The sequence below is a fragment of the Astatotilapia calliptera genome, chromosome 23, assembly GCF_964374335.1.
Source record: "Astatotilapia calliptera chromosome 23, fAstCal68.1, whole genome shotgun sequence".
NCBI lineage: Eukaryota > Metazoa > Chordata > Actinopteri > Cichliformes > Cichlidae > Astatotilapia > Astatotilapia calliptera.
Genome location: NC_137443.1, coordinates 20,661,877 through 20,684,601, shown reverse-complemented (window position 1 = coordinate 20,684,601; position 22,725 = coordinate 20,661,877). Strand labels below are relative to the sequence as shown.

The 22,725-nt window shown below is 39.4% G+C and overlaps 1 protein-coding gene across 1 annotated transcript in view; it reads left to right on the top strand.

Moving 5' to 3' along the window:
• LOC113015504 (kalirin-like) overlaps positions 1-22,725 on the top strand; it is a 58,408-nt gene that overhangs the window by 22,967 nt on the left and 12,716 nt on the right. The window contains exons 23-44 of the mRNA XM_026157489.2: positions 565-703; positions 949-1,083; positions 1,655-1,817; positions 1,970-2,085; positions 2,515-2,637; positions 3,284-3,466; positions 3,835-3,959; positions 4,050-4,116; positions 4,222-4,331; positions 4,531-4,600; positions 4,689-4,778; positions 6,508-6,600; positions 7,783-7,894; positions 8,898-9,088; positions 9,198-9,299; positions 9,390-9,544; positions 10,285-10,387; positions 12,504-12,665; positions 13,715-13,907; positions 21,161-21,217; positions 21,313-21,419; positions 22,513-22,644. Coding sequence (XP_026013274.2) covers positions 565-703; positions 949-1,083; positions 1,655-1,817; positions 1,970-2,085; positions 2,515-2,637; positions 3,284-3,466; positions 3,835-3,959; positions 4,050-4,116; positions 4,222-4,331; positions 4,531-4,600; positions 4,689-4,778; positions 6,508-6,600; positions 7,783-7,894; positions 8,898-9,088; positions 9,198-9,299; positions 9,390-9,544; positions 10,285-10,387; positions 12,504-12,665; positions 13,715-13,907; positions 21,161-21,217; positions 21,313-21,419; positions 22,513-22,644 — 2,728 coding nt within the window. The remainder of the gene's footprint in view (positions 1-564; positions 704-948; positions 1,084-1,654; positions 1,818-1,969; positions 2,086-2,514; positions 2,638-3,283; positions 3,467-3,834; positions 3,960-4,049; positions 4,117-4,221; positions 4,332-4,530; positions 4,601-4,688; positions 4,779-6,507; positions 6,601-7,782; positions 7,895-8,897; positions 9,089-9,197; positions 9,300-9,389; positions 9,545-10,284; positions 10,388-12,503; positions 12,666-13,714; positions 13,908-21,160; positions 21,218-21,312; positions 21,420-22,512; positions 22,645-22,725) is intronic.

Below are 22,725 nucleotides of genomic sequence, written 5' to 3'. Positions count from 1 at the left end.
TGCAGTCCTTATAGAACAAAACATGATCATTGTGCATTTCTTTATGTACAGTAAGTCCGGTTTTCTTGAATAGACGTTCGAGTTGGCGTCCTTTAGCTTTAAGGTGACGCAGGTCGGAGGTAAACCATGGAGCTGAACGGGAAAATGAGACAGTTCGATGTTTAAGGGGAGCAAATATGTTAAGAAGGTTATGAAGGTTGACATTATAATGACAAACGAGTTCATGAGGGGTTGAGGAGCAGTGGATAGATGGAAGGTCATGGACGGCAGATGAAAAAGTTACATAACCCCATGTATGTACTGCTAACTGTTATTGTAATTCATAAAATTATATTATACTTCACAATATTTCCGGAAATGAATCAATCAAAGCAAAAGCTTTGATCATCTGTCACCTTCTGGTGTTCTGTGTTAGAGAGAGCTCACATTTCCCAAACTGTAAAAGAATCATTTTTATAATATTCATTTTCATTATTTAACGTTAAATGATGAAAATGTTACATTTCTTCAGGAAGGCCAGCCATTAGTCTGTTTAACAACTGACATCTGCGCTTTCCTCCTTAGGTCAGGTCATTATGACCCAGATGCAGTGAGGTCTTGTGCCCAGACGGTGGCGCTACACTGGCAGACTCTGATGCTGAGGATTGAAGACAGACTTAAATTAGTTAACGCATCTGCTGCCTTCTACAGGACGTCACAGCAGGTAACGAGAGACTGTAACTGCGTCTGATAAATAAACGGTGCCAAGCACTTAACTGAGTGGTTAGCAAACTCGTAATATATTATAATTATCTTAAATGAAAAATAATTGTAATAATTTAACTATAGAACACATTGTTTTTACAAACTAACTTTTTAGGTTGTGCAAATATTTAAAATTTAAACTACAGTCAGCCGGAAATTCGTAGTATACTGTGTTTTTTCAAGTGTGTACCTGCCTGTTTCCAGGTGTGTGGTGTCCTGGAGAGTCTGGAGCAGGAGTACCGCAGGGAGGAGGACTGGTGTGCAGGAGGAGAAAGACAGCCAGAGCAACTGGTGCCACTCATCAGCAAACACATGGAACAGAAGGAGGCGTTTCTGAAGGTGAGGAGCTCTGGAAAACCACCACAAACTCCAAAATAGAAGCTGAGCATTGCTAATATTTTACGCTGAAAACGAGTCCAATCAGCTGCTGTAATCGGTCATGGTCAGGCTTTAGTGACATATCCTATTAATAGGATACTTGAATAAAGTTGAATACATTTATTTATTTTGAACAGTTTTCTTGTTCAATGTTCATGGAAAGTTCTCATTGTATTAAATTTAGCAGTCCCAAAACATCCAGCATGAGTTTGTTTATTTTGACCAGAGCATTTATGAAAGTTGTACGATCTGGGCCAATCGTACAAGTGTTATCAAAGTACTTCCCTAATCAAGTCTTTCTACTTGGCATGCATCTTGGTAACTATTTGAGCAATTATTTGTAAGTGCTTGTGGAGAAAATGGCAAGTTAAACTTTACTAAACCTGGTAATAAAGTTTGATTTTGGATGGAGTGAGCCAAGCCTCCCACAATGCTGAAACTGTCGGCAGTAATGATCGATCATAGATATATTCGGGCTTATTCGAGTGCCATGTCTTTTTCTCATAATGTCTGTGGTGTTGGTCATCGACAGGCCTGCACTCTGGCCAGACGGAACGCCGAAGTTTTCCTCAAGTACATTCACCGTAACAGTGTCACCATGGCGACCATCTCTGGCCACAGTGTCACCGTCTCCGGGGTAACAGGGGTTGCAGAGGTCACTGGGCACTCCAGGGTGCCCGAGCAACAGGTCAAAGGTGAACAAAAATATATACATGAGAAATATTCAAGCATTTGTTGGTGTAAATACAGAATTACAGTGGAGCTGGGATCACTTCTTGAGGAACACCACACTTAATGGCAAACTATAGTGGTAATTTGACTTACCCAGATGTGTCTGTGCACTCAGGTATCCTCAGTGAGCTCCTCCAGAGAGAAAACAGAGTTCTTCATTTCTGGACTTTAAAGAAACGTAGACTGGATCAATGCCAGCAGTATCTGATGTTCCAGAGTCACGCTCAGCAGGTAGATGCGGTCTGCTAAATTATTAGCACTGTTATTCATGCTCATTAACAACAAAATCAGCAAATCATATACACTGATCGGGTGTAACATAACATTATGACCACTGACAGCTGGCTCATGTGGTCTGTTCCAACAGACAAGCTACTGTATCAAACAACTTGGATTCTCAAGCATACAAAGTTGCTTCCTTTTTCAATCTTACATGATAGTAAATTAAATATTTTTCCATTTGAAACATTGTGCTGTTGTTTTGTCCAGCATGATACATTTTTCAGTTTTCTGTTGAGTAGGTCAAAATACTAATCAGTTAACACAGTAATTGTGTTGCATGAAAAGTCTCGCATACTCTCTGGGTGTTCGCATCATATTTTGGAAATGCTGACTTTGAGTTATTAACGGACATCTGTCTAATGTGTCCTTTTGTTGTAGGCTCTGGATTGGCTACAACAGTCAGGGGACCACTACCTGGCCACACACACATCACCTGGGGCGACAGTGGCTGAGACGCAAGAACTGCAGATCCAACACAGGGAGTTCTGCATTTCTGCCAAGGTGTGTTTTTTTCCATAGTTTATTGAAATGTATATCATATTTTATCACTTTCTATGAACAGTACTTCCTAGTAAGATAATTAATTAGTTAATGTAGTCTGAGCTCATGTTTGGATTGCTCAGCAGCCTTATGATGCACACGCTGAGGGGCCAATGACCCTCTAGCCAAAGCATCTGTTTGAAAAGACTGTTAATATTTTGTTTGATACTCACAAAAGCAGAGCAGTAAACAGCTATGAACTAAGGCCATCTGTGTACCAGTCCACCTGTCAGTCAAAGAAACCATATGCTCTCATAATGCAGACTAAGTCTTAATAGGTGAGCACTTTACTCTTCAGCGTTGATTGTTTGTGCACAGAGAAAGATGCCAGAAAATCCCTTAAAGAGAAACAAAAGGCCATTATGAGATGCAAAACAACCGCTAAGAGACGTATTGTGATCAAGGAGATACTGAACAGCTACAAAGAGACCACGAGAGATGTAGAACAACCCAACAAAATTCAGAAAATCAAACCATTTTATGGATATTAAAGTATTTCCCAGCTCCATTTTGTGTCCTGAATATGATTAAAATCAGGAAAAGTGCTAGCAAGCCACATGTTGTTGTGAGGTTGAATTTAACTAAACTATGACCTTGTTTCTGTCAGCATACGCAGGAAAAGGTTCACCTGCTAATACAGCTGGCCGAGAGCATGCTGGCTAAAGGCCACGCCCACCGCACTGAGCTCCGTCGTTGTGTTTCTACGGTTGACAAACGCTACCGGGACTTCACCGTCAGGATGGGGCAGTACCGGCACCTGCTGGAGACGGCACTGGGAGGCTGCTCGCAGGTAAACGACACAAGTACTGACTGTGGAGCAGGAACTCTCCACATTTGAAAGCGAAAACATGTGAGTGAGTGAGATGTGATTCTTAGTGTTTTTGCAATAAACACATCAATATTTACTTATGTGTGAACCTTTGCATTTAAAGTTTATTTCCATGTAAAACAGGTTATGATTGAATAATTTGAAGGACTATATGATACAAATGCAGCTTTTTGAATTATTAGCAACATACAAGCTGCAAATGTGTGAAATTAGAAGGCAGATCTGTTGCTGTACTTCTATGATTATTCAGATTTAGAAAATGTATATTAAAAATAAATATAAATGTATGTGTGTTTTAGTGAGTTTACTTTGTATAGTTTTCCTCTCAGGATAATAAGGACTTGGAGCTCGAGCTGATCCCCAACAGTCTGTCAGACTCCGACCCCGAAGTCAACCTGTCCGATCCGAGCCACCAAGTCAGTGATGAGAAGAGACGTTCCGCCCGCAAGAAAGAGTGAGTACTCTGATATTACTGATATTAGTATAGATATTACTGGTAGCAGTACTACTGCAGTACTCTGATAACACCTGTGTGTGTCCTCAGGTACATCATGGCTGAGCTCCTTCAGACAGAAAGAGTCTATGTCAGAGATCTGCAGGAGTGTATTGAGGTATATTTTCAGAATTCGTGGGTTCTGATTACTGGATGTGACGCAACACAGTACTACATAATACTAAATTGTACTTTCTGCTGTTAATACGATTACCTGCTGCAGACATACCTGTGGGAGATGACGAGCGGCTCAGAGGACGTCCCGCCTGGCCTTGTAAACAAGGACGATATTGTGTTTGGAAACATCCAGGATATCTACGAGTTCCACAACAGGTACCACTAAATATCCTGCTAAATGTGCGATAACACTGCAATATTCTAATGGATGTATTACATTAGGAAACATCCAGGACATCTATGAGTTTTAAACATCTCCAAACTACATGTTTAGATATCATAGGTCCATAACTGTGATTAAAAGAATATTAAAATGCATTTAGAGAAAATTAATATTTTCTCTGTGTTTTTGCAGTATTTTCCTGAAGGAGCTGGAAAACTATGAACAGCTTCCTGAGGATGTTGGACACTGCTTTGTCACCTGGGTATAATTCTTTTTTTTTAGATGTCAGGTTGATTATTTATTTTAAACCTACAGAGCTAATGATTAATCTGTGTTTATTTCCCTATCAGGCTGATAAGTTCCACATGTACGTGACGTACTGCAGGAACAAACCAGACTCCAGTTTACTCATCCAACAACATGGCGTGGCGTTCTTTGAGGTCTTTTTCAAACACCACAAACATCAACTTAACAACTTAATATTAGCCAGTAGTTTAGTTGGGTAGCACTTTATTTATCTTCATTCCAAATATTATTTTTTAAATATATAAGAGTTTCATCAATGAAAGTTTGGATTTCACTAAAACACAGCTATGTTTACGGCTTTCCTGTGTTTTCTGGACTCATGTCAAGCAAAACCTGGCAGCTTCATCTTCTTCAGCAGACTTTGAAACTTTGAGGTTGGAAATTTGTGAATGTGACACCTAATGCCACAGAAATGTAAACTAAGCTGGCGAAACCAAGGTCCCTCAATTCACTGTGGAAAAAAATAAGATCTACCTGGGATCAGTTGTCTCATTTAGAGCCCAACATTCAGATATCTGTGATTCTAGCAGTTTTGTCATTACCGTTCCCCAAGAGACAAAACAAAGTATCAACCAACCCAGAGATTAGTTCCATCACACCAGAAGTACACTCCATCAGTCAGTCACCATGTTTGACTATGAGGTTTAGACACTGAGCCAACAGAAAGAAGAAAAGCTAAATGGTCTAGATTTCCCTAGATACAGTTTCCCGTGAAAAGCCGGATCACAGAAAAAGATCTTGGAAAAATGTTGGTAAAAGCATTTGTTAACCTCCTAATATTATCCAGGCGGCGTCTTTAGAGTTAGTTTCACATCTACCCTTCTTTATGAAGAATTCCTTCTTGCTGAATGGAAATCTTACAATAGAAGAACTCCAAGGCCAAAATCCCTGTAAGAGACTTGATTTGACATTTAACACCTTCGTGCATGTTTCTAAAACACAACCCAGCACTACTGCTAAAATGTTCACCAGCAAGCTGGTGGAAGTTAATAGATTAACACAGATGGAAGGACACGCAAATTATCCAAGATTTTCACCATCCAGAGAACCATCTCGACAGCCTGACATGAATTCAGTTTATGGACATCCAGTCTCCAGTGACTAATTAGAGGCTTAAATTAAGTAACGAATAAACAAGGAACTGGAAATTTGGTTTAGCATATCTGGGTTTCCACCACAAAAGTCATCAACCTCAGCATCTTTGAGTGATCTAGCCTACTGTAAACTGTAAGAGTTGAACAAATAAAACAGCATTACAACTTTTGTCTGGTTCTTTATTCTGATATTGATGGATGAACATAGGACACATCTGTAACACACTGTTAGAAACCATGTTTAAATCACAGATAGCATACACATTGGGCTATTTGTGGCTAAATTACAGCACTGCTAAATGTTTTTTAGCCATCTATCGTCCAAATGCCACAACACATGTGACTTCTGGCCCAAATAACATGGACCTGTGGTTGAACTGAGACAACCAGACTCACCTTGAACTGGTCACCAGTCAAGGCTAACTGTGGTCCAAAGAAAACTGCAAAAATAGGCCAAGTTTGTGCTATTTCATGATGTGTTTGGAATTTAACAAATCCACTTTTCAAGCTCCCAAAACATCAGTTCTTGAGTTTACAGTACAGTTTCCTATTTACTAGGTTCAGTTTCCCCTGTAATACTAATATAAGAGAAATAAATAAAAATAAGTGCAACCATAGGAAACATAACCAAGAAGATAAAAAAGAGCTTATGGGACCATAAAACAAAGTGTGAGTCACCAACAAATGTGGTTTGAATTTTATTGGACTGCTTTAAAGCTTGATTAATGATCTTTTATATGATCTCTAACATTTTATTTTGTGTGTACAGGAGGTCCAGAGAAGACACGGTCTAGCAAACTCTATCTCTTCGGCTCTCATCAAGCCTGTTCAGAGGATCACCAAATACCAGCTGCTGCTCAAGGTACGCCCTGAATTTCTTTTACGTTTCCCCCACATTCAAAACACACGAGAACGAAGTGTTTCCCACAGAGCTCCAAACTGTTTTTGTTTAGAAGGCTGTTAAATTTAGAGGAAGCCTCGGAAATGTTTCATCCCTCTGGCTGTTTGGAAAACACGGCGCCTCAGAGGATTTTTTCTGAGCACAGCTTTCAATCCCGAATACTTTATATGGAGCCCAGAGGACACAGCGTGTGTGCCTGGAATAATGAATGAAAAGCGCTTCGTGTCAGTTTGAAAACTTTGTTGTAACTCAGCAGCAGCAGGAGGCTGAAGGTGCCGAACACGTAACCCCCTTTAGACTGAGCTTCATTTCTTTATGTTGCCACTTTGTCTGTTCAGGGTGATGTTTTAACTGTTTTTCAAACTCTTTAATACTTCAAACCAGAGCAGTGAAGAAATATACAAAGTGAAGCTTCTGCAGGGTTGCCCTATTTTTTGCTGATGGCCATGAGGGAGGTGACTTCTGTTGTAAAACTAAGGCTGATTCTATGGAAGTCTATGAGGAAATGACTCCTCACTTGACCTCTAATTGTCTCAGTGTGTGTGTGTGTGTGTTTGGGGGGGGGGGGGGGGGGGGGATTATGGGGACATTGTGTTTTTCTTTTTGAACAGGTCTATTGAGATATTTGGCTTGTTTGTTTGGTGGGTTTATGGCAACATCTTGCTTGTTTTTTGGTGAGCTTTGGAGAACATCTTGCTGGCGGGTTTCTGGGGATATTTGGCCTGTTTTTGGTGCCTTTATTGGGACATATGACTGTTTCTGGCAGGCATATGAGGACATCTTGGTTGTTTGTTTGTTTTTTGGCAGTTATAAGGAGATATTTTGTTTATTTCTTAGCGTATTTATGGCGACATGCTCTTTGTTTTTTGGCAGGTTTGTGGGAATATCTGGCTTTTTTGGGGGGCAGGTTTGGGCTTAATTCTCTAAAATATCTGCAATCATATATTTTAAACATGGAGAAATGCGCTACTCTTTTATACAACTTCCTTTGCAGCTTTTTAAAAAATATTAAAATCACCCACAAACCATTATAATATAAAACTCAAACATCTTTTTATCACTGTGAAGATTTCTCACAGAGTTCAGCACTTCATTTTCCAGGGAAAACACTGATGAACCTGTATATGTGTTAATGTGATGCAGGAGCTGCTAGCGTGCTGTGAGGAGGGAAAAGGCGAGATAAAGGAAGGCCTGGATGTGATGCTGAGCGTCCCAAAGAGAGCAAACGATGCTATGCACGTTAGCATGCTGGAAGGTGACACAGAATATTTTTCACATGAAGTCAGGACATATTATGAATTGTTCCGGTCGTTATCTAATGAAGAACTTCATACAGTACTGTCAAGGAGCCACCCCTCATTTCTTTATATTCTGCTTCCAGGAAGTGAAGCTTTCTTGTGTTATTTTTAAGTGGTCTTAATCAATAGTTTTCCAGGCTTTCTGAAGGTCTCACCTGGCTTTTCAGAAGAATTTCTTCTTTGCTAAGACACTTAACAGTGACCTTTGAATCATTCAAGCATAAAATGCACCAAACTCATGTGACAACTTAGCAGAGAGCCAATTTTAAATTATGTCTTTAAACACTTTGTTAAAAAACCACATCTGCTCTCATTTCTTTAGCTGAATCTGTGAAAAACACCAAAAGATAACACGGTTTGGCAGCAGAGAGGTAAAACAGTTTACAGTCATCTGTAAAACACGGTAGAGGCTCTGTCATGGTTTGGAGCCAGTGGTGTTGGAGATAGTGCTAAAATTGATAAATTATCAACACAGAAAATACCATCAGATTCTGACCCAGATAGGAAATTAATTAATAATTAATTAATAGATTGGCCTCCCCAGAGCCTGGACTTCAACATTATTGAAGTAGTGTGGGATCATGTTGACAGAGAACAGAACGAAAGGCTGAAACATCCAAAGAAGAGCTTTGAATGTCCTTCAGGAAGCCTATTCCTGAAGACGACTTAAAGAAATGACAAGAAAGCTGCCTAAGAGAGTTCAGTCTGTGCTGGAGAATAAAGGTGGTCACACCAAATATTGACTTTCAAGCTCGTTAAAATAGTAAAAGCTGTATTTGCATGTGTGTTTCGACATGTTCAAATAAATCACTGCACCTATTTCACATTTTAGTAAGTAAAAAGCAACGGGGAGTCGCTCAAGACTTTTGTAAAGTAATGTATAAACTTTAAAAGGTTAAAACTAAAAGCAAAACTTGACAGAAATGTCTTGGAGGCTCCTCACTGTCTTGTATCTTGCAGGTGTGGAGGATGGTCTGGATGTTCAGGGCGAGCTCCTGCTGCAGGACTCCTTCCTGGTTTGGGAGCCGAAGTCTTTGATCAGAAAGGGGCGGGACCGACACCTCTTCCTGTTCGAGTTGTCACTCATCTTCAGCAAGGAGATCAAAGACTCATCTGGACGGACCAAATACATCTACAAGAGCAGGCTGAGGGTAAGGACAACGTCCAGCTTTGCTCCGTTCAAATCAAAAAAGTACAAATGGAACTAATTTGGCTGAAGATATTGTACAAAGTTTCTCTTACTTCTTGTCTCTGTCTCAGACCTCTGAGCTCGGTGTAACAGAGCACATAGAGGGCGACCCCTGTAAGTTTGCACTGTGGGTTGGACGAACGCCAACCTCAGACAACAAGACAGTCCTAAAGGTGTGTGCTCCTGTCAATGAATGAGTGAGTAAACATTCATACAGTGATGGTTCGATCTAAGGAATAATCCTTCTTTTTGTTTACTTTTAGGCATCATCTTTGGAGCTGAAGCAGGAGTGGGTTCGTAGCATTCGGCAGGTGATCCAGGAGAGGCGGGGTCACTTGCGGGGGGCACTTAGGGAGCCCATCCCCCTCCCCAAGACCCCCAACCCCACGCTGGGGCGACAGCGCAGCATCAACCGCAGGTCAGCTCACACAGATGGCCTTTAAACAGTAATACTGACTCCTGACCTGTTATATCGACAGCCCTAATTCTCAGTGCTGCTAATATTTGAACTCCAAACTCCAGTGAGAAAGCACTTATTTTATTTCTGCTATTAAGATTTATGTGCTTAATATATAAAAACTGTTTGTGTCAGACTTAAGTTTACTTCCACTTGGAGTACACCTGGTCTCTGAAACCATTACAGGTTTCCAATCAATCGAATGTGGCATCCACGAAGTCCCAGCTCATGAAGGATATTCATAAGTTTCTCATGTTGGATCGGGTCAAAGGTTTTTTCCAATTGTGTTTATGAAGCAAGCAGGAAATGTCCTTATTACTTTAAAATTACAGGAGCCCTTACATAAAAGTGACCGAACGTTTTAAACATAGCCAGTTAAATCTGAAACCTTTATTACTCCTGGGTTTGAGCTGTTGGTTGGATAAATCAGGAAAGTCATGGACAACCTCTTAAGCTTTTAGAAATGTTAACAGACCTTTTATATCATTTCCTGACTTTTCCTACCCAAGAGGAAGAAAATAGTTGATGTCTTAGTCAATAAAGGAAAAAGTGCTTCAGACTTATAGTAGAAGAAATAAGAAGCGCAGACTGACGAGGAAAACAAACTAGATTAAAAGATCGCACGTAGCGTCCACATACTTTTGACCTGTGAGAGTATTTTGAACCCTAGAACACAACCCGAATGTTTTTGTTTGTTTCAGGGAGACGAGCGAGGACGCAGACAGTCTGGGTGATGCCAGCAGTCAACCCGACACCGTCTCCATCGCCTCCCGAACGTCACAAAACACCGCAGACAGCGACAAGGTAACACACACACACACACAGTCGCACGCACACTCACAGACACGCTGTGAGAGGGTGTGTCGAGCAGTCGTATGACCTCACTGCTGCTGCAGCTGGCTGGGTGTGTGTTTTTGGTGTGCTTGAGGGAGTTTCCACTATTCATGGTCGGACTCCTTCAAGAAACTTTCACTGCTCTGCTCTCCTGATGAGGTACGTTTCATTTATTTTACCCGCTTCTCATTAGTGGGGCCAGTGGCAGTGACCTCTGACCTTGGAAACTCTGACCCTGCTGGCTTGTGCTCTGATTTGTGAGACAGTTAAGAGAGGAAGGTGGACGACTTTATTTTTTACTGCGTTGGTGACTATAACACGGTGAAAAAGAAAAAATACACTTTTTTGTCACTGTGAGGAGTTAAAGGGACAGCATGTAAGTGGCGACAATAATAACGAGTCTAAATTGATCCATCAGAGCAAGAAAACATTTAAGTAAGGAACATTTCTGCATTTTCATGAATTTATCCTTACAATGTTCAGCACGATATGATATATCGTGCTGAATATGAGTATTCAGAAGATTACTAGAAAAAAATTAAATGTTCATGAAAAATAAAATCCACCAAAAAGGTAAATCTTAATAAGATGTCAGAAAAAAAATGCAAAATAAACATTTTAGATATATTAAAACAATTATATACAACTATTTCAATAAAGATAAAAAATGTAAATTATAATCAAAATATTATGTTATACACAAAGTTAACATTGAAAACACTACTTTTAAATTAGTATTTTAAATAAACCTTTTATTTTAAAATAAATCTTTGGATAAAAAATACAATTTTACAGTTTTAGAAAAGATAAAATTAAAAATTAAATTTTTACAAAATAAAAATTAAATATAAAAATTAATTATCTGAAAAGTTTTTTTTCATGTTTAAAGATAAAATAACATAAAAGTATTTAGAAAATTTCTGAAAAATCCCTGTTTTATAGCTAATTAAATGAATGTCAATTAATTAATTAATTAATAAATACCAGTATACGTGTGAATAAAATAATATGAGTACTGCAACCTAGTTCCTTATTGGAAATATATCCGTCTGTCCTGTCCAACTTTTTGGGCTCTCTGTCAGTCTTTGAGATCACTGTGACAGTTGACACAGCGACCTCTGACCTTTCTGACAGACCTTTGCTTCCTCCCTGAACGCACACATCTATTCACATCTGTGTTGGATTTTTTGGGGAACACCCGTCTCATTCCCTGCGGACGCTACAAGTGTTTTCTCTTCCAGCTGCAGCCCACGTGTTGGAGCTCACAGTCAGCGGTAACCACGGTGACCAGATCACATGATGTTTTATGCTGCTCTCTGGGCCAATCAGAGAAAGGCTGTTTTTGGATGATATGAGAGGCTTTCATGGTTTGTGGTTTGGTCATGTTTCTGCTGAATTGAAGTGACTTTCACTCATCAGCTCTCAGTTCGAGTCATTTAAACCCAACAGACGGCTTTTTGGTTGGCTGAGAAGCCAGAAAAGCTTGATCCATGTTTCTATATGTTTGCATATTGACCATAGATTACGTAGATATAGAAGCAGCTTATTAGCTCTCAGGAGAAAAGAAAGTTGACCCTTTTTCAGATGAACAGAATCAGCATTCTGGGATTTCCTCACCTGGATGTTTGAGCATGCATCAAGACAAACATCTCCACACTGTTGAACTTTATAGGCATAGCTCATAGTCTTGAAGTTATCTGAGACTTTGTTCTTTATTAATAGTTTATATTGTATTTAGTGTCTTTGTAATCTGGAACTCATTCCTGCCTTGCAGCTTGAAACACGTTAAGTCTTATTTTTAGCCGTCTGCAGGGAATAAAGTCATATCTCAGACTGCTCCCTCACTTTATTCTGAATTTTCCTGGTTTTATCATTTGGAGAAATAGAGGTTGTACGCTCCCAGTGAGCTGCATGGGAGTGAGGTCATGGACTCCAGGAGACACCTCTCTGCATACTGAGTGCGAATGAATGTCTGCTTCTCTCAGAGCTTGGAGCACTGATGCTAATGATGCTGTTATTATCGTTTAACAACACGGCGGTGACACCTTCCGCCTGTAAATAATCTGTCCTACCTGTCTGCGTGCAGCTGTCAGGAGGCTGCGAGTTAGTCGTGGTGTTGTTGGATTTCTCTGCCGGAGGACCGGGAGAGATCAGTGTTCGCTGCGGTCAGACGGTGGAGCTGGTGGAGCGCTCAGCAGATCGGCCCGGGTGGTGTCTGGTCAGAACCACAGATCAAACACCTCAACAGGTAATTAGCATCCAGAAGACAAAACAAAACATCCCAGCAAATAATAAACAAACTAAATGTCCCCACATGTAGCAAAACTTCCTGTCTTGCCCCACCAACCCCCACCAGTTGTGACAGATGGCCACCCCTCCCTGAGCCTCGTTCTGCTGGAGGTTTCTTCCTGTTAAAACAGAGTTTTTCCTTCCCACTGTTGCCAAGTGCGTACTCATAGGGAGTTGTCTGATTATTGGGATTTTCCCTGTATTATTGTCTTTGCCTTGCAATATTAAGCACCTTGAGGCAACTGTTGCTGTGATTTGGTGCTATATAAATAAAACAGAATTAAAATATTTATCTCTGCAGAATTATATTCATACTTTTTTCTTACACATTGTTTCACAGCGTTTGGAAAACTTGACTTCCTGATAGAAGATATCTGTTTCTATGATGCCAATTTATCTTTAAACATATTAACTTTGACTGTCCTTGTGGTCTGAAACATTTTTCTTTTCTTTTTTTAAAAAAATTCTTTCTACTTCAAGTTATACATTAAGAAGTTCTGATCTTTTTAATGTCCCTTTTGGATTAAAGGAAGTTGGTAAGAAAGCTTTAAAGTTTCCGGATTAAGTTCCCTGCTGTGGTCCAGAGCAGCTGAGGGAATGAGAAAAGCACTAAAGGGTCTACTAATAGATCCAAAGTATCGTGTGCCAGTAAAAGTCAGATTTTTACTGAGGGACTTTAGATGAAAGAAACAAACCGGTTGAGCTTAGAAAATTAGCAGATTATTTTATATGATGGGTTGGACAACTGATGTAATGAATGATCTCAGACACAAGAACCTCAGATTTCTATCTAACCATTAAAACCAGTGACACACTCACTGAGTCAAAGGGGGCTGTTAAGCAGATTAGCAACAAATATCCCCATAAGTGACAAATACAATGAAGGTCCCCACGTGTAACAAAGGCAAGAACTTATAGCCATAAGTACCGTTAAAGTGTGTGAGAGGGTTTCCTTGTTTTTCTGATGCTCAACCATCCCTCTAACATCGCTGCTGTGTTTCCTCACAGGAGGGTCTACTGCCCATGAGCACCCTCTGCCTGTCGCACTCCCACAGTGCAGCCGATATGGAGGGACTGCTCCCAGCCTCCACCACATCCTCCAGCACCTCTTCTACAAGCACCACCACCTCCTCCTCCTGCAACTCATCCTCTACCACCATCACCTCCACCTCTAACTCCTCCACTGTGAGCGCCGGGAGGGGTGAGTACCCAGAGAACTTATTGCCTGTGTTCCCATCAGCCCCAAAGGGACCTGACTGTAATCACAGATATTAATGATGCTCTAACTGCTATTTGCAGGAAAAAAATCTAAAAAAGTGATTCCTGAGAAAACATACCTTCTAAAACAACAGCGTGGTCATTTTTAAACTGCTGCAGCACATCCCTTGTTTGCTCGATGTCACTTCCTGTTTAGCCAGAGGCAATTTTAAACATCCTCACGCTGTATGTGTCCCACATCCTCGCTCTCTCTCTGTGCCACCTAAATATTTAAATCCATGTTTGTAAAGTTGTAAACACACTTGAGTCCTTGAGTGCTTGTCCCATAGCTGAGCATGAAAAATTAAATGCGCTTTGTGTCTGTCAGACTCTGCCGCTTCACATTAACATCACAGCTTTATGAGCTTCAAGGAGATGGTCCACAGTAATGAGGAAACATCTCAAAATGCAGCTTTGGCTATAAGCTTCTGGGAAACTGAACTGTTAATCATAACTCTGATCATCACACAAGTCTGCAATGAAATATTTCCATCTTTTTGATCTAAATAAGACAAATTTAGGATGTTTGATTAGCCCCTTTTTCTTTTAAATGTAAATATTTAAAGAACATTTTTACCTAAATTGCAAATATGAACATTAACCTGACTATGAAATATTTTGGGTGCAGTGTATTTTTTGCATACAGGTATAACAGAATAACTTTAGTGTTTTGTTTTTTTTAACTTGAGTATGAACCTATACAAAAAGCTGAAAGATATTAAAAAAAACTGTTTTATTGATTAAAAAAATACACTCATATCGGAATCGGCAGATATCCAAATTTATGATATCGGTATCGGTATCGGACATACAAAAGTGGTATCGTGCCATCTCTAGTTCATAGTAATTAAAAACAAATGAAACAAACAACAGTTTTCACATTACCTTTCTTATAAAGCGTGGTTGTTCTATCCTTGCTGGTGTTTTCTGCCGGTATCCAACTCCATGTGTTTGCAACAAACTTGCCTTTTTTTTGCAAAACTCCAAAACACTGCCCCTAGCGTCCTGGGGCCCGTTCTTCGTACGTCGCTTACTACATCCAAGATCAAATGACACATCCAAGATCAAATCATCACGCTAACCGTGAGCTCGCTAATCCGGTTCCCCGAACACACCTGCTGTTGACGATTACTACAGCTGGACGCAGGAATGTGACATCACTGGGTGTCGTAAAAGGGGCTACGCATCGATAGTAGAAACATTGATCGGCAACCCGCTGATTGGTCGGCGAAAATGTCGAAGGGGCGTGCTCGGTATTTTCCGGCAGCAGAGCAAGAACTCATGAGTGAGGGATTTCAGGAGTTTCAGAGTTTAATTAAAACGCAAGGGAACACTGCAAAGGCTGCAAAAGCAAGGAGAGAGGGCTGGCAGAAAGTTGCTGACAAATCAAACTCGTAGGTAATTTAATAATAATAATAATAATAATGGATTGGATTTATATAGCGCTTTCCAAGGCACCCAAAGCGCTTTACGATACCACTATTCATTCACTCCCACATTCACACACTGGTGGAGGCAGCTACGGTTGTAGCCAGGCTGCCATATCGCGCCATCGGCCCCTCTGGCCAACACCAGTAGGCGGTAGGGTAGATCTATCATATGACACTATATTGTCCAATATCATATGGCATTATATTATATTATAATATGTTATATTATATCCCCTTTCACATTAGAGCCACAACAGGACCCACAAGAACATGGGAACAAGTAAAAGTGGAATACAGGAGTATTCTACAGAATGGTAATATTTATCTCTTAGATTGCTTTGCGTCTCTTGGCAAGGTAATACTGGCCTGTAATACTCTGTTAGTTTGTTCATAACAGCAACCAAGAAAAGGGCAGAGGAAAAAAAGACAGGTGGTGGTCCTGCACCCCCTCGTCAACAAGTTGGTTAAGTGAATAATACCCTCACGGGAATATCGATATCTCTCTATGAGCACACTGTCGCGCTGAGCTAAAGGATCCTGTCTATCCCGCAATATACGCTGAATTCTGAGGACTCTCCTTATCAATCTTGCACCTTCCGCAATGGGTTGGTCGCGTATACGGACAAGACATGGCTGCGACAGGCTTCCCAAATCCACCTTCGCTTTTATAGCCGTGGTCTCTCATCTTGATTACACAAAGTAATTTACTATTACTACTCTGAAATATGAATTACATCTGTAATAATCACATACATGTAATAGAATGTTAATAGTTCATTTCCCTTTTTTAGGAAATGACCTGTATGTATCTGTGTGACATCAATAAAAGGATCAAGTGCTGCATTATCTTTAGTTACATTGATAATATTTATTTATGGTGAAACAGTGGAAAAATATCGCTGTTGCTTTCGTATAAATGAAGCGGACATACCTGCGTGGCCGCGATCTAATCCTGTTTACATAAAGTAAACCTGCTCCCGAGCAGGTTTACGCTTACGGCTCTGTTGCTATGACAGCAAGTCCCGGATGAGCTTCGGGGAACCGACTGATCCAGGATCAGGCGAAATCGTCAACAATCTAATCCGGCTAACCTACTTAGCGAGGTACGAAGAACGGGCCCCTGGAGCACTTCCGTTGTGTTTTGGAGTTTGTACGTGTTTTGGAGTTTGTACGTGTTTTGGAGTTTATACGTGCTTTGTCTCTAGGGGACACTGTACTGAACATTTTATTTTGAAAATTCACTGTATTCTCTAATAAGTGTGTTATAATTTCGTGAATTTCGTCATCAGACAACAAACACAGGCTGTGTAGATTTTTTACGATTAGCCAACACACAGACTTCATTGTAACAGGAGTGACTAGTCATCTATTGTAGCTTTATTGATGGAGTCTACAATGAATAAAAATAAAAGTACCACAGATGCATAGTGGGGCCTTTTACTGTTTTACAGATACCAAAAAAAAAAAAAAACCCCAAAGAAAACAACAAAATAAAATTAGTTTAAGTTAAAAATTAATGAAAAGTAAAACTGTCATTGTGCCAGAGAGCAGTGCAAATTGCATTAATATGTAATTTGCACACTATAAATCTAATAAACAGCTGGAAGAAGGTGTAATACAGAAATATGTGTGTCTTCAACTCTCTCAACATAAGTAGTACTCCACAGAAGGAAAATAAATGAATCCAAGCAGCTAACATACTTCACACAAGTTTCAATACATAACAAAACAAGAAACAGACTTGTCATGTCAAGTAACACGTATTGCCTTTTTAATCGTTTTTACTATGAGTAACATGACACAGAACAAAAATGCCTATGTAGTTTCAGTGGAAACAGAAAAGTGACCACAGCACTGAGTGTGGCCTCGACCTGTGTGGCAACTTTTTCCCAACTTTAATCTGTAATCTGGTTTGGCAAGGTGTTTGAAATGCGCACACACACACACACACACACACACACACACACACACACACACACACACACACCCACACACACACCCACACACACACACGGTTAAACATTGACCTGAAGGAGTTTCACACAGACAGGAATCTACAGTTTATCATCCTGACTGTGTGTGTGTGTGTGTGTGTGTGTGTGTGTGTGTGTGTGTGTGTGTGTGTGTGTGTGTGTGTGTGTGTGTGTGTGTGTGTGTGTGTGTGTGTGTGTGTGGCGACCCGCTGGGTGTTCTTCCTCGTTACAAACAATAGAAGCTTTAGTTAAAAATAAACTCCTTTTTAGCAGTCGTGTTTATTTTTATTCATGCTTTGTTTTGTGTTTTATGGAGTTTTATTTTATATTTTGTTCCAAATAAACTTGTTTTATTTTTCATATCATTTTACCTATTGTAAAAAAACATTTTTTATAATTTTTTAATTTGGTTTTATTATTATTATATTTTATTCATTTTATGTAGTGTTTTTTCTCACTTTGTTTATACTTCACTTGATTTTATGTAGTACTTTTATTACTCTACCATTTTATTATTACTTCGCTTATTATTTTAAATTATTTTAAGGTTTTTTCTTTTCATTCATAGGTTATTTATTTTATTACATTTATCATTGTAATTGACTTGTGTTAGTTTATTATTACTATTACTCTATAAGCCACTCCCCCACAGCATCTAAACCCACCCTCTGTGGGTTTAGATGCTGTGGCTCCACCCCCCAGACCTCTGACTCTTGTTTAGTGTCATTCAGCTGAGAGCAGAGAAACACCTCTGTCAGTCAGTCTGCCTCTTTCTTAATATCTCTCTGAATGGACTGATGTGGAAGCATGCGGCGGGGCAGAGGTGCATGCTGGGATTGTTCGGGCATTTGGGAATGGATTGTGCACGAGCGAGAGGACGAGCGAGGTGGGTTCACACTGAGAGAGTCAGAGAGAGACAGAAAGAGAGAGAGAGTGACGGGTGTTGGAGAAAATATATGGGTGTGCAATGGTTAATAAGTAATAGGTGTGTGTGTGTGTGTGTGTGTGTGTGTGTGTGTGTGTGTGTGTGTGTGTGTGTGTGCGCGCCTTTACAGCAAACAGCGCTGCAAGAATGTGAACGATGTGTGAATATGCATGTGTGTGTGTGTTGTGAACAGGACACGCAGGTTTTCCTTTTTTGTATGAAAGACCTCACACACACACAAAGTAACACAGTGCAGACAGTAGGTGTGCGTGTGTGTGTGTCCTTCAGTGATTATTTTACAATAATCAGACTGACTAACTGGTGGATTTGTTTGAGTTTTAAGCAGCCATATTCATATCCACAATAATCAGCAGAGGTCTGTCCGTAATAAGAATCTCTTGCTGTTGTTTTCAGCTGGCAAACAACAAAAATGTCAGACAGTCACAGTTTGTAAAGCATGATTTTACACTGAGACTAAATCCACATGAATGTTAGGAAATCAGCAGAGTTTCATCAACATAAAACCAAATTTGAGAGAAAAAGCAAATGAATGCCTGTTTCCATCCACACCTGCCAGGTTAATATAATTTTGACTGAGCAAAGTTTCCTAATGTATGGTCAAAACTGTTGATCAGGATGTGCCAGAACAAGATGTTTCTGTTCCTATATCTTTGATGTCGCCCTTCCACACTTTCTTCTGATTGGTGGACTTCTGGAAGCTTGCCGAGGGGCAACATTCAACCATTTGTCAGATTCAAGTCTTTTATTTTGTGTGCATGGAGACGATTGTCACCTTTCAATAAGAAACCTAGTTTAATGTCAAAAGCGTGGATTTTGTCCAGAAAGAGCGGGTAAGCATCACCACGGCAACAAAGAAATAAAGCTTTAAAGATCTGGAAGTTGTATTTTAGCCCAAACAAGCGGGGTTTTTTTGTAAATCCAACACAGGAGTTTGTAATGCCTAAACCTGACTGAAAGTCATATTTTTAAGTAATAACACCTTTAAAAAAAATAATTCTGGGTAAAACACAACTGAAATACACAAAATCAGTCAAATATTTATTTATTCAAATGCTCACTCTTTAAGGAAAATGTGCTCAGTGTAACCTGAATGTATTTCATTTGACCAGATTCCATTAAAAAGTAACATTTTACATTTTGTTACATGTAACAAAATAACATTCTTGCAAAAATACAAATTATTTGTAAAAATCTGTTGTGTGTATGATTCGAACTCGGGTCTCTGAAAATCTGAAATGATTTGCCCCGACACCACCAACCTCCTGACGTGGGCTGCTGTTATTATCTGATACACGTGCATGAATCAGAACATGGAAACACTGACGGGAAGTCTTGAAAAATGTCATCAGAAGGTTGTCTGCTCTCAGTGACGGCCATAAAAAAGAAATAATTAACTATTGACTTTAGTTTGGGGTACAGTAAATGTAGTGAACATTGTCCCATTACGTAAGAATTAAATAAACTTTAGTCTTAGACACAATGCAAGATAACTACATGAAGCTGCTTCTTAGTTATGAAAGGAAAATTCCACCAGGGTCGTTTTGAATATTTAATTATTCTCATTCAAACATAAACTAAAGGAAAAACTTCAAACAACACCCTCAAAGAAGTCTTTGTGCCCAAACTCTTCTTTCTACAGTAAAATATTGATTCCAGTAGATCTCATGTGTCAGAACTACTTGCACTAAATACTGTTATTTAGTGGTTCACCGAAGCGGAGGCAGCAGGAGTTCAATTGTTCTGAGGTAAAACGCTGCCGTCAGTGGGCTCTGCTGGCTGCAAAGTGTTGTAACAACTTGTCTGAGGTCAAATAAGGCAGCGTATATCTAAATATACCACACACCTACTCTACTCCTGATTTTAAGTCATTAAAATAAATATCAGTTCTAATCTATCATAATCAGTGTGTCTGCATGTATTAATTGTTATTAATGGAGTTATCTTTAATCACTTTTATTCATTATTTCATGTGTGCTGAACATACTGGATTCTTTTAATCTCAGTTTGTATATTTATTTATTGTTTATTTTGCAGGTTTTTGTACTTTCACAAGTTAAGCATTAACTTTTAAGTCATAGATGCTCACATATATTTACATGTAATATTATTTTATTGATCTGTTTTCAAAATCATATTGTAATGCACTTGATTTTTTTTACAGCCTGTAGTTGTAATTTTTGAGATTTTTTTGTTTGTGTTTGTAGTTTTATGCTAATAGTTTATTCATTCATTCGTCAGGTTCTTTGTGAGTCCTGTCTCTGTGCCTTTTTGTTATTTTGCTCACTTTTCTGTGTGGTTTAGGGTTTTACTTGTGAATCACTTTAAACTTCAGGTTTAAACGAAAGATTCTATTAAAATTAAATTAAGCTAGGGTAACTAGCTATCAGTAAGTCCCTCATACCTCCTTACTTCAAAGAAACCAACTATCTTTCATGACTGGTGTGCATGCTTTTTTGCTGAGTTAACAGTCTGATAATTAGGGCTGGGCTATAGCACACCGTTCACGGTAATACTGGTATAATGTTGGGCTACGATAAGAAAATGAAATATTGCGATAGAATATGGGTAAAACGCCTTTTGGTTAAACTGTCAGCAAGGAATTTGCATTTTCACTGATTGTTTTTTATATATAACTTTAATGCACATAAAAAACAGCTGCTTGGTTTAGTGAAAATACATTGATTTTTTTTTCCACTAATAAAGTTGTGGAGTTGTAAAGTATTTTGTCTAGTGTCAATTATATCGTCAGTTATATCATTATCACAAATTTTCAAATGTATATCGTGATAAATATTTTTGGTCATATCGCCCTGCTCGACTGATAATCTGTTTTTCTTTGTGTCTGCAGAGTCGAGTTTGTACAGCTCTGAAAGTTCAGGCCTCCAGACTCAGACTACTAGCCAAAGTGAGACCACAGTAATAACTCTGAGCACCCATTGCACTCAGAAAAGACAGCACTAAAACTCACCTCTGACCCCTCCCTGCCTTTTCTTCTCTCAGGTGCCACCTCTCCCACAGTGTTTGGAGTGGGAGGGGCTCCAGCAGGAGGCGCTGTGGGCTCACCGGGGGCGAAGCGGAGCGGCTCTGGAACCGGGAACACTCTAAAGGTAACAGCTCGCTGTGAACTGAAATGGGAGAATTTGGGTCAAATGTGTTAACATAAAGCGGCTTGAGGAGGGCTTTAGTTATCTTAATTGTGGGTTCTCTGGTATTCTCAAAGGGAAATGCAGATATGCACTTTGTGTGTTTGTTGTGATTTGTTAATGCTGTGGTTTATGGTCAAAAATACTAAAGAGGAGTTATTGTGTTTGTTTTTATTCTAGGACTCCACTCCAGTGGCTTTGCATTATTCACAGCTAAAAATAATCCTTCTTTGTCTTAGAAAAGCAGTTCATTTGTGTCTCAGACAGTCTGCTTTAGCTTCTGTCTCCCATCAGTCCACAAACTTTTTTACTTCTACTTGGGCGTCTTTCTGAAAACTTGCTGAGGGGGCAGCATCCAGAGCTGCCAAGGTGTCATTTTGGAAACACAGCATTCAGAGCAGTCATAAGAATTGAGCTCTGGGTTCATAATATTTACTTTTGCATATGTTCACATCATTACATGAAATCTGAAACTTTGGTTAAAATGAGCATTTGATACTGTAACTTTAAATAGCTCCCCTTTAAATGTAATGGATTATTAAATTTGGAAGCATTAGCTCACAGGAAATGTTTCCTCAGTTTTTATCATTGTGTCTAAATTGTATGAGTGTTGATGTGTAATCATAGCTGAATCTTGTTTTGTGCATAAATGAGTGTTAAAAAATATATAAAAGATAAGTAAAATTGTTGGTGAAGAGCCAAAATTTATTTTAAGGTTGTGTTTTAAATAGTTAAGAGAAGCTCTTTTAAAAAACAGATAGTGGAAAACCTTCTGTAGATCAAGAAAATCTCCACAAATTGCTCTTCATATTTTAAACTTGGACTGGATTCATGCAGTTCTCAGCACATCCTATCAGCACACTATGAACTAAAATGTAGTTTAAAACCAGATGACCACATTTGTAACGTGCTGGGTGACATTGATGAAGCTCGTATCACAGGTAACTCTGGACTCCTGAGTTTTTAGTCCCATTTGTACCAGCTGTATGAACCGTAGCCTTGGTGATACAATACTCAGTGGCATCAATAACGGTAACTACATTAACTGTTGCTGCAGCGCTGGTTGACTAGTCCGGTGCGGAGGCTGAGTCAGGGAAAAGCCGATGGACAGAAGAAACCGCCAATCAGGACGAGGAGGCGGGACAACAGGACAGAGATGACCACACCCCTCACAGGAAATGCGCAAATGGTGTGTAGACACCCATCCAAATAATGGGTTAAAGACACAAAATAGTAATAATGATAACATAAACTAATTGCTTCTTAAATT